At 51.5% G+C, this 10,000-nt stretch overlaps 1 protein-coding gene and 1 long non-coding RNA gene across 4 annotated transcripts in view; one reads left to right on the top strand and one right to left on the bottom strand.

The window, feature by feature from the left end:
- LOC126579704 (mucin-5AC-like) overlaps nt 1-611 on the bottom strand; it is a 5,683-nt gene extending 5,072 nt beyond the window's left edge. Inside the window, exon 1 of the mRNA XM_050243249.1 lies at nt 539-611. Coding sequence (XP_050099206.1) covers nt 539-611 — 73 coding nt within the window. The remainder of the gene's footprint in view (nt 1-538) is intronic.
- Nucleotides 612-2,159: 1,548 nt separating this feature from the next.
- LOC126579590 (uncharacterized) overlaps nt 2,160-10,000 on the top strand; it is a 9,292-nt gene continuing 1,451 nt past the window's right edge. The window contains exons 1-2 of one of the 3 annotated variants that reach the window (XR_007608454.1): nt 2,160-2,297; nt 6,480-6,720. This is a non-coding gene — a long non-coding RNA (uncharacterized LOC126579590). Of the gene's footprint in view, nt 2,298-3,363; nt 3,669-5,044; nt 5,290-6,479; nt 6,721-10,000 lie in introns of those variants that run through there. The other 2 variants (XR_007608452.1, XR_007608453.1) reach the window with 2 other exon arrangements.

Below are 10,000 nucleotides of genomic sequence, written 5' to 3'. Positions count from 1 at the left end.
ACACACAAGCACACGTACGCACGCACGCACTCTATCTCGCCTACGGACGCACGTACATAGGGGATGCACACGGCTCGGACTCAGGTCTGCCCCTGCCCCTGCCCTGCCTATTCACCCAAGCGTCGCAGCCACCAATTGTTGGCTTTCGTGCGGCTTTCGTGCGTGCAGGAGGATAATCACCTCTAACTCAGCTTGAGCAGAACATGCAGGGATTCACAGGAAAACACTCACAGGAACAGACAACGACGCAGTAGGCAGGCTGTTCCCGGCGACGCTGCGGTTCTTCTCTGCTCAACAATCGCTGTTCGTGGCTTCTCCGTCGTATATCTCTTTCGCTGGCCTCCCTGATCTTTCGATGCAGCTCCTTGCAATGCCCGTATTTTCGTTCGCTCAGCCACGAGAACACGAGAAAAAGAGAGATAAGCGAGAAAGCGAGAAGGCGAGTCGCGCACACACACACACACACGGTGGTTTTAAACCCATGCCTTTTCTCACTCACCCTTTCCTACAGGAAATCGGGCAGAGTGAGATAAATAACTGTCCGAGATTTTGACGATCGAGCAGTTGCAGTTTGAGCAGTTTGGCGAGGGAAACTGCTCGATCGTCAACATCTCGAGCAAATTCACCACTTCCCAGTGAACAATCCGGCTTCCCCTCTGCCTGCGACGTAGCGGGAGAAAGGCTGCGGCGGCTGAGAAAGAACCCCTCGCTGCCTGCGACGATGAACGAGGCTGCCCCGGGAACGAGGAAGAGGCGAGCGCGACGCTAACTATGAAACCGCTCGTAGGCAGTGGGGGAAAGAGCGGAAGAAACCGCGAGGTGGACAGGGTTTCTCGCGCGCGAGCTTGTGGAGCGCGGCTGCAGCGAAGGAAGGGCGGAATGCGAAGAGCCCAGTTGAAAAACCACATTTTCTCTCTCCTGTTAAGGGCTTAACAGGAGCGCGCGCCATACAAATTCTCCTCTGTTAGAAATTAACAGGAAGGAATTAGAGTCGAGTTCCAGAAGCTCGAATTCGCTCCTGTTAATGTCTAACAGGGGAGAATTTGTATGGCGCGCGCTCCTGTTAAGCCTTAACAGGAGCCTTAACAGCAGAAAATGTGGTTTGTCTACGGGGAGAGGAAGAGCGAACGAAAACGAACGCAAGCTTCTGGGTTTCAATTACGCGGAGACGGAAAAGGCGCAAGGGCAGAAGGGCGATGCGAACGCGAGCGAAGGTTCCTTCCGGGGTGATGACGACGAAGCTAACTGGACATTTGATGAAGCCAGCTACTACGGATCACGCACGCATCACGGAATCACGAAAGCAGTGGGTGGATGAAAAACGCAGTAAAGTGCCATGAAAATGTTAGTGTGCAGAAATCAAAGAATAAATGCCACCGTATGTGTGGTGGCTTACTGATACGCACACGCATGCATTTTAATTCGCCATTATCACGGCGGGAGACTAAAAAGAAAAGGGGTGGGGCTTACTGGCACACGAGAGCACACGAAAGGGGGGGGGCTGCGTTCGGGTTCGCGTTCGGGTTTCACGAAGTTGATTCTTGGGTGTTTCGGCCCTTTGATTCTAAGATGATTCTTAAGTGCTTATTCTGTACCAGGCGAATTCGATGGCCTCTAGGCGATGATTCATTTGGTTCATTTTGTGTTCATTTTGGTGTTCACGATCGCCTACTGTCGAGTGCATTTTTGTGATCGACAGCTGGCGTTTTGTTTACATCGAGTATCGATTTCGAACGGTTTGATCTGAAAATCGGTTATAACGTCCTGATTATGCACTAAAAATTTCTTCCTGCTAATCGTATACTATTATTAAAAAGGTTAAGTCGTTTTTGATACCGAAAAAATCAAGTTAATTCACAGTTTTTTTACTTCAAACTGTCATTTTCAATTGTTTATTGTTTTCGAAACGTTTCGAAACAACGAGTTGAAGTTTCGAATTTCGCATGAATCATCGAACGTCTAGAGGCCATCGAAATCGCCTGTACAGAATAAGCACCTTAATGGGCGATTTGCATTGATTTCTTATATGGCAGAATCAAAATAGAATCAACTCAGAATCAACTTTTCTATAGTGAGAAGACCTTCTCACTGCTCACTAGACTGGTCCAGGCTGTCAAGAGAGTTCAGTTGCAATGTTTACGTTTTGCAGCTCAACGGCGGTCTAGTCAAAAAATAGTCCTATAATTAATAAAAACAGTAGCAAATGTACACACGAACGGTAGGGTGCAGTCAATCGGTAGTAGTTAAAAGTGCAATCCAGGATCTGTTCTTTCTACTATAAAAGCCGTGCCGTGCTAGTAAGTTTGTCGCCTTCACTATCACTCCTCTATTCGCCAGGTAGTACGTTGGAAAACGTTGTCGCAGTTTTCCCGCTTGCTGGTGAATGGCATGGCAGGTGTCTGGATATTTGCTGCAATTACATGATGCCCCCGTTTCAGTGCTCAACATGTTGCAACGGGAGGAAACTCATATGAACCTCTCACTGCACCTCGCAGCATCGCAGTGCTGGCCAGTTGAAGCTCGGCTCAAACGGATCACGATAATCTGTAGGACGCCATTATCGCGTAGTATCCTGCAGTGAGCATGTTGGTGTGTCGCCTTACAGTTTTAAGTAGGCATATGCAACCGCTCTTTTATGGGGCCCCGCTGGAACAGTGGCTTGGCTTGAAAACAGCGGAAACCCCCAAAAGCAGGAAATCATTTGTGTGCACTGGAGCATGCATGTGGCTGATGCTTGATGGGACAGCGAAATTATTGTAATCAAAAAAGCAAACGGAGGAAGACCCAGGTGGCAGCAAGGAACCCCCCGGCACACCGGTAGTCAGTGATTTCGCTAGATAGAAGCGAGACAATTGGCTGCAGTAGCAGGATGAGGTACATATTACGGCTGCGATCCTTCCGGAATCATACCCCAAACGTTCGCCTCGTTTTCACCCGGGAACGGACATCGGTGCGGGACCACCAGTACGCACGCGCGCATAGCGGCCATCTATGCCACTCTTGGGTTTTGGAGAGAGAGAGAGAGAGAGAGAGAGAGAGAGAGAGAGAGAGAGAGAGAGAGAGAAAAGTAGAGGATGAGAGATATTGTATGCATCGCGTTCCGCGTTGTTGTTGGAGCCATGGACAAAGAGCCACCCAAAGAGTCGTTTCCATTGCGATTCGGGGAGCCTAGAGAGTGAGAGGAAAGGGGCAGATTGGTTGCAAGATGAGACCGCGCGCGCTCAGCGAACAAGCAAAAGGACTCCGGTCCGGAAGTTGGGCTTGCGCTGTGGGGCTGTGTGTCGCTCGCGCTAATCCGCGACCGCTCCAACAACGCCAACCAAACCATACGCTCCCTGCATGTGCCAGTGGCCATACGAAGGTCAGCAGCCCCGCGCTAATGCGAAACGATAGCAGCTCTCTTGGGATTTCGGGACCATCCGATCGAACGAAGACGTCGGATGTTTTTGTGGTGGGTGAGGAAAGTGTGAAATTCTTGTGCACGCGTTCCATGACTGCTGCTACTGCTGGCTGGTTTGTCGCAACAAAACTGCTCCCGTCGTCGTAGAAACGTGCGAAGCAAGGCGCAGGTTGTGCGAGTGCGCGATTTGCCACCAAGTACCACTTGAAAACGCTGTTGACCAGACGATTCCTCGTGCTGCTAGTGCTAGCAGCCACTGCAGGCACTGGTAAGTTTCTTTTCGCCAGTGTACTTGTGCTTGTGAATGTGTGTGTGTTTGTGATTTTTGGGGAAACGTTGGAACATAACCCACCGGGCATCGGGAAAACCTGGAATATCTATTTCACCAGCACGCAATGGCACCATTACGTGAGCCATTTACCCACCATGCCTGCAGCCCAGCGTAAATGCAGGGAAAGGTGGCTTCCCACCTTCCCATTTTGGAAGCAAAGGCTTGACTGTTGGGGTGGTTGTTGGGGAGGAGGTCATCTATCTTGTCGATTAGTGGTCGGGGGGGGGGGGGGGGGGGGGGGTCTGGAGAAGCGCCGCCCGCCATAATTGCTCCACTTCAGAGGTCTAATCCAATCAATCATTGGGAAACTGCAGCAAGAGGCACATCCTAACGAAGCCTCGTTGTGACCGTGACCGAGCGTACTACCGATAGAGGGTTCAAGCAAGCGTGCGTGCGTGCGTGCGTGAGTGAGTGAGTACACGCTCCTGCCCTGGACAGTGGACTCGTGAGCTGTGAGGAAAACAATTGCTCGTATATGCGTTGCTCAGCTTTACCAGCCAGCTACTTTTTTCTTCATTCTTTCGTAGCTATTTTCGTACCATATTCATAGCCGCACTCACTTTTCTTTCAAAGGGATAAGGAGCAAATGATGAAACAGAGAAAGAAAGAAATAGAGATAGATGAATAGATAACGAGCGAGAGATGTAGAGAGAGAGAGAGAGAGAGAGAGAGAGAAAGAGAAAGAGAAAGAGAAAGAGAAAGAGAGAGAGAGAGAGAGAGAGAAGTTGAAGGAGAGCATGCTTGAATGTTTGCTGGAGCCATCGGGAATGGTTAGTTGAGAATTTGAATTTTCTCAAAATTATCGCACGAAGCGAGAGATAGAGAGCGGAGAGAAAAGAAAAATGAAGGAAGATGGTGACGGGCCAGGGATGCGCATGCGCGCATCCGTCTTCGGCTCCGTTTGGAATCCCCGGCCTAATCGAGGATGCGCTTGTCGTAGACGATCCGTCGGTTATCCGTCGGTAAGCGATGGATGTGTTCGCGAGTAGAATGTGTTCGGTTGCTTAAAAAGGAGGAAAAATGAGAGAGAGAGAGAGAGAGAGAGAGAGAGAGAGAGATATTGTAAGACTACGTGCTCAAAGTGTGCTAGTGCATCATCGTACCGAAAAATTAGTGAAACAACCGAGAGAAAACTTGGGAAAACTGGGACTATTATGGTAATAGAGGAGAGATGCTAATTCGCACTCTGGGTATCGTTCACCCTTTGTGCTCTCTCTCTCTCTCTCTCTCTCTCTCTCTCTCTCTCTCTCTCTCTCTCTCTCTCTCGTTCTCTCTCTACGTTCTATTTCTTGCACACTCGAGTTGAGCTCATCTAGACGGCGGTTTCGCAATCGAAGTCCGTGTCGGTCAGCTCGGTCAAATAGTAGTCGCTCATGTCAGTCTGAGCCAGAACTGAACAGTAGTAGAAGTGCATAAACCTTCCAACCGGAATCCGGATTTGGAGTTGCCTCCCTGTCTAGCGCTGGAACAGTGAAGAGAAGCGGAACATGTACCAGACCGGTGCGCCCCCGTGTGTATTATGTGTGTGCGTGTGAGCGTACGTGGTCGTCGGTCCAAGGTGCGTCCGAAGGTGCGGTCCCTGCTCCCGTGTATCCGTTTGGTTTTCCATTGCGCGCTTCTTCCACCCCTACCCCCCCCCCCCCCTACCCCCTTTCCTCCCTTCCTCCCTCCATCCCTAGTTTTCCAAGTTTCCCCAGCTGGAAAGCAGAGAGTGTTGCAGGTCCAGGCACACTTCTATTATCCACAGCGATTGGGGCAGGGAATGCTGTGGTGTGGTGGTGGGTTGGAGGTGGGCGGTTGTATTAGAAGGGCCGCGTGGCACCATCAGCAGAGTACCGCGGTTGGTGAGGGCGCTCAGTCACGACCCTCACGATGCGCACATAGCGAAGATTGCTCGCATCGCATCGCTCACTAGACAGACTGGCTGGCTGGCTGGCTGGCTGAATCTTAGTCGCATTGCTCGAGCTGGTGTTGTCGTGCATCCTATTCCAGAGAATTCAGAGCCTCTCCCGGGGCCAAGTCAATTGCTGGCCCAACCAGCTTACACCTGGCCCTAGAAACAGGCCCTAGAAACAGCGGTTGCAAGAGGAGTAGGACGAGGAGGAGGACGAGGAGGAGAACGAGGAGGAGGACGAGGAGGTGGTGGAGGAACAGCACCACCATCAGTGTAGCTAGCTGTCGGTGGCAAGTGCGCAATGTGTTGGTGTGATTGCGGTGGGCCCAACCGGTGTCGATCGTATCACGAGCCCTAGTGTCGTAGTGGCAGTAGGTCTTTTTGGGATTCTAGTGACCAGCGCTCGCGGGGCCTGGCGTGGCGAGCATATCTGGCATGATGGTGGATAGCCCTCAGGCAAAATTCTCCTCAGCGCACTAAACACACTCTGCCAGCAAGATGCACACAGATACGCACGGACGCTCTCATTACCCGGATGAAATCTGGGCTGCTCGGAAGATTCTCTTTTCTTTAGTAAAAATAGTATCTGCTCTAGCGAGCAAAGTTGGTGTAGTTGTTTTGTTACATTAACGCTTGTTTCTTCGTCCTTTTCTTTCCTCTTCGAACAACGAAAACAACAACGACGACGACGACGACGACGACAATAATAACAACACAACGGCAACAACTTCACCATCATCCTTTTACCTTAACTTCGCATCCCCTATCAACCTGCTGTTGCTGCTGCTGCTGCTGCTACTGATATGTTCGTGTACAATAATCGACATGATACCAACTCCACCATGGTCACAAAGTCACAGGCAGTGTGTTGGTAAGGTCTGCAACCAAATCACTCACGGAAAATCACGCCCCCGCCCCCCCCCCCCCCCCCCCCCCTCAAGATACAAGCCAGTCTTGTTGGCTGGCAGCGAAGAAGCTGGATCCTTGGTTGTCGACTGCAATGCAGCAGTAAGGGATAACTCATAATAAGCAGTATAGAATGGGCATGGAAGGCATGCACTATTAGGCTGCCAGCGGCACGTTTTGCATGATACAGTGAGTAAATACCCCCTGTCCTATTCAACCCTCCCTCCCACCCCTAGTTTATGAACCATCGGCAATGATGTATTTTCTTTTTATATTTTAAATGCCGCATACTAATAAAGATCAGATGAAGGATTGATCGATTGCTAGCATGGATAGATGTACAGTTAGACAAATAGAAAGATAAGCGGATAGACATATAGGCAGACCAGCAGATAGTTTAATGAATAGATAGATAGATAGATAGATAGTTAGATCAATCGATAGATAGATTGGTGGATAGACTCTGAGGGATGTGTATAGGTAAATATACCAAGGCAGCTATCTCGCATGGAGGCGCACACGCACCTATATAATTGGACGCATGGTGGCCGATCGGTGTGCCCGAGTTCCTTGAGTGCCAGACACATTTGATCAAACAAAACCGAACTGTCATGGCGAACGTTTCCAACCCGAAAAACTGCGGGAGTATGCGTGCGTGCGTGTCTGTGTGCGCAGGTGGGCGGGCGTGTGTATGTGTGCGTGTTTTGTGGCTTTTACTGTGGCCTTTCGCTCCATTGCTTTACATAATGCATGCTCCATCCCTTGCCATTTGCGCTGGCCACTACCGTCCTGCTTTTGGCGTGGCCAATGCATTTCGGGCCCACCCAACGCTCCTAACAACCCGCGTAATTTGCCGCAGTCCTGTCCCTGTACCCCCGATCACTCGAGCCAACAAGTCAGTTCTCCACCGTATGCACTTCACAGCTCTGTGCATCCCTTGGGCGTTTGCCGGGCACCAGCGAGGGTATTGGAAGCTGCGGTGTGGAGCACCCACAACCACCGGCGGGTGCTAACGGGGAGATTGTTCGCAGCAGAGTGCGCTGCCGTTGGCAAGCGGATGGAGGTGTGGCCGGTCGCTGTCGTCGTTGTCTTGACGATCGGTGTGTAAAAACAGGTCGGCCGAGGTTGACCGAAAGAGAACCTTATTACGACCTAGTTTCTAGATTTACTGTGTTCTTTATTTTTGGGCATCATGCCGCTACGAGCGTGATGCGAGTGAGCGAGCGAGCGAGCGAGCGGAGCGGAAATTAGTGCGCATCCACCATGGACATGCGCGTCGCATGTGAAAAGAAACCCCGCTTTTCCCCGAGTTTTCCACCATTGGGTCCACCAAGCCATTCGGGGTGGCAGACGGAAGAGAGGTGGATGGACGCATAATTGATGTAGGAAGCGGAGGGCGGGGAGGGGGGAGAGTGGTTCTTTTGCTACGTTTCCCTCAGTGCACTCCCCTTTTTCTCTCTCGCGCTCTCTCGCTCGCTCTCTCTCTCTCTCTCTCTCTCTCTGTCTTCCTCTCTTTCTTTCTCTCTTTCTTTCTCTCTTTCTATTTCTTTCTCTTTCTCTCACACACGTATACAGCAAACGCACGTGTGCATGTGTGTGCGTATTGTTGTGTGTGTGTTTGCAGTTTGGTCACTAACTTTGTGTCCGTTGACTTCCTCGCTGGCTGGCTGCTTGTGCAAAACCTCACCAGCGCATTGTGCCCGCATTCTCGTGTATCCTTGTTTACTCGGTCCTTCCAACGGTGTAGCGTTTCGAAACTTCCGAGCAGGGACTCCTAGTACCGTTCAGACTCCTAGACGCTCCGTTTCTCGTGCGTCGCGTGTTCACGCTCTTTTGTTTTGTGCCTCAGCACGTTGCGCCGATATAAAGGGCTCATTGCTCAGCCTCAAAGAAGGACAGGCAGGCAGGCAGGCAGCAGCACCAGGTAGGTGAGTCATATCGTGGCCAGCAGGTTCGCAGTTCCGCAGTTGTTGCCCACCGTGGTTGCTTAGCTCAACTGCTACCTCTCTCGTGCTGCCCCGGCAAAGCCGGCAAACTCCAAGTCCAAGTCGGCCATTAGCGCAGTTTTGTCTTCCGTGCTGAAGGGGTTTTTTTTCTAAAGGAGTTGAATAAGACTCCGGCCACCCTAGCCCTGGTCTAGAATTCCGCAACATTCTTGTGTGTTGGGCTCTCTGGATGTGGCTCCCTCACCCCATCATTCGTTTTTCCGGACGAACCTCGAACCCATTCCGACTCCAACTCTCTCTCTCTCTCTCTCTCTCTCTCTCTCTCACTCACTCTCTCTCTCTCTTTCTTTCTCTCTCTGGGCATAGTCCCAGGGAACCCGGGCAAACCCCAGCACCAGAATCGAGCGCGCTCTCAATGCTCGCGATCCGTAGCAGCAGTAGCACTGCAACAGTGCTGGTATCACCTGCACTGTACAATAGCAGCGGCACGGCTACCACTACTACTACTTCTCTGCCACTGGTTTGGAGTTCCCCTGTGAGGATCTGCAGCTGCTGCTGTTGCTAGTCGTGGCCCTTTTTTCCTCTCCTGTCGCTCCTACGAGGTCGCCAAGTCAGCGACGGCCTTGGTATTTGGGTCGTTGCTGCTCGACTGTGTTGCTGCCTACTGTTGCTGTTGCTGGCACTTTGTTCGAGTCCTGCTTCATTCCGAAACCGCATCCCTGCTGTGTCAAATCATCCAGTTGTATGTGTGCACACTATGCAGTACGCATGATCATATCACGTCTCGCGGCTTGCCTGGCCACGGTTCGGTGCGGTACCCCTTGATGCCGCATACTGCTGCTGGTTGCTGGTGGTGCTAAGTAAGAGCGTCGTCAACCCATTTTGGGTTCGTTCTTTTTGCCTGTGTCCCTGGGTCTAGTCCCCTTCCTTCGTGAGTGCGTGTGTGTGCGTGTACAGAGTAAAGTATAAAAATACTTCTTCGGCGGCTTCGGCGACGGGTGCAGGGTAGAATGTAGTGAAACTCGCTCTCGCCCGCTTCTCCGTTCTGTTCGATCAACCACGCACGAGTGTGCGCGTGTCTGTGTGTGCTTACGAGGGATCATTTGCCAGTGAAGCACGTCAGCCAGTATCAGCAGCAGCAGCAGCAGCAGCAGCAGCAGCAGCAGCAACAGCACCAGGAAAGGTCGTGCTACGGTCGTGCACCATCACACCCGGTTGGAACAGAAACTGCAACAGACAGAGGAGAGGCATGGAGAGAGTTCCAAAATTGATAACTGGGCGGTGCGAGTGTCCCCCGCACGCACCTCATGCTATCGGGACCGTGCGCCTCCATTGATAGGACCATGCGCCTCCATTTTTTTTTTAAATAGTCCGCTATGAAAGCCGCACGGACGACCCCGCGGTCGGGTGTCTCCCATTTAGCCATTTGCAACCAATTAGAGGGTTGCGCCATTTGCAGAAGTTAGCGCCGGGCCCGGCCACTTCAATGGCTTCGTTCACTACGTCCCTGTTTTGCACAAGGG

This window comes from Anopheles aquasalis, chromosome Y (genome assembly GCF_943734665.1).
Source record: "Anopheles aquasalis chromosome Y, idAnoAquaMG_Q_19, whole genome shotgun sequence".
NCBI lineage: Eukaryota > Metazoa > Arthropoda > Insecta > Diptera > Culicidae > Anopheles > Anopheles aquasalis.
The sequence above is the reverse complement of the archived record's forward strand: the minus strand, read 5'-3'. Positions and strand labels throughout refer to the sequence as shown.